The following is a 1,258-nucleotide window of genomic DNA, read 5'->3' as shown; positions in this document are numbered from 1 at the left end:
ATGCGTCTATTAGCAACAAGGCTCATACTCCTGTGTGAGTTTGTTGTGTTCGGAATGACCTGAAAGTCTGGTAGTGTGTGATCCTCAGTCATTTGGTATATGATGCCCAGTTTATCCTCTATAATCATTTACAAAGTCTGTAAGTATTTGACACCTAGTGCTTTAAAAAATCAAGTAGTGTATTCCAGCCTTAAAGGAGATGTTTTTCTGATAAGTTGTAGTAGTTTTTATTTTTGTAGTCAACTTTATTACTATAATTTACACTCAAAGAGATGACATACATTCAAATTCATATATTAAAAGGATATTCTTTTTACATAACACAGGCTTGATTAGACTTTGAAAAAATGTTTTAAATCAAAACATGTCCAGCTTCCAATGCGGGTCCATTTGAACAAAACTAGTTTGGCAGCTTTGGCTTAACATTCGCCATGACCAGTAGTAGGAGGAAACAAGTCTAGCTGGTTAGACCTTAAAACTGGTTTCCCTACCCCATTTTTTGTAGACAGCCATACTTATAAGTGAGTGCTACATATGACAATACAGAGACATTAGTAACGCCACTAGGGATAACAGCAACATCTTCCTGAATTCATTCCTTCAAGGCAATAAGTTAAGAAACATGGTGTCTACGGGACGTCAAATCTTGGGCATCTGCCTGGCTACGCTCGGCTTCTTGGGAAATATCATCGTCTGTGGCTTGCCCAACTGGAAGGTGACGGCATTCATTGGACCCAACATTGTGACCGCGCAGAACTTTTGGGAAGGTTTATGGATGAACTGTGTGGTTCAGAGCACAGGACAGATGCAGTGTAAAGTCTACGACTCTCTGCTGGCTCTTCCTCAAGATCTGCAGGGCGCCAGAGCCTTGGTGATCATCGCCATCATCGCTGGAGTGTTTGGAATCATCCTGAGCATCGTAGGAGGAAAGTGCACCAACTTTGTGGATGATGAGGTGTCTAAAGCGAAGGTTGCTATTGCCAGCGGCGTCATCTTCATCATCGCTGGACTTCTTGTCCTCATCCCCGTCTGCTGGACTGCGAATACCATAATCAGGGACTTCTACAACCCTTTGTTGGTGGACAGCCAGAGGAGGGAACTCGGGGAATCGCTTTACATTGGCTGGGCTTCTGCAGGTTTGCTTTTCCTGGGTGGAGGACTCCTCTGCAGCTCGTGCCCACCGCGTGAGGATGATCACCATAATGTGATGTATTCAAAAGCCAGGTCTGTGGACAGCAGCAAAGCTTATGTATAAAAA

The 1,258-nt window shown here is 43.6% G+C and overlaps 1 protein-coding gene across 1 annotated transcript; it reads left to right on the top strand.

The window, feature by feature from the left end:
* The first annotated feature begins 436 nt into the window (after window positions 1-436).
* Window positions 437-1,255, top strand: LOC107567168 (claudin-4-like). Its single transcript, XM_016252805.1, has one exon. It carries the CDS (start codon window positions 623-625, stop codon window positions 1,253-1,255), a length of 633 nt encoding a protein of 210 aa, XP_016108291.1. The 5' UTR covers window positions 437-622.
* The last annotated feature ends 3 nt before the right edge of the window (window positions 1,256-1,258 follow it).

Source organism: Sinocyclocheilus grahami, unplaced genomic scaffold (assembly GCF_001515645.1).
Source record: "Sinocyclocheilus grahami isolate Dianchi unplaced genomic scaffold, SAMN03320097.WGS_v1.1 scaffold1131.1, whole genome shotgun sequence".
NCBI lineage: Eukaryota > Metazoa > Chordata > Actinopteri > Cypriniformes > Cyprinidae > Sinocyclocheilus > Sinocyclocheilus grahami.
The sequence above is the reverse complement of the archived record's forward strand: the minus strand, read 5'-3'. Positions and strand labels throughout refer to the sequence as shown.

What these genes read in the sequence shown, in the direction of transcription:
- LOC107567168 (XM_016252805.1), top strand. Translation starts at nt 623, where the DNA reads ATGGTGTCTACGGGACGTCAAATCTTGGGCATCTGCCTGGCTACGCTC.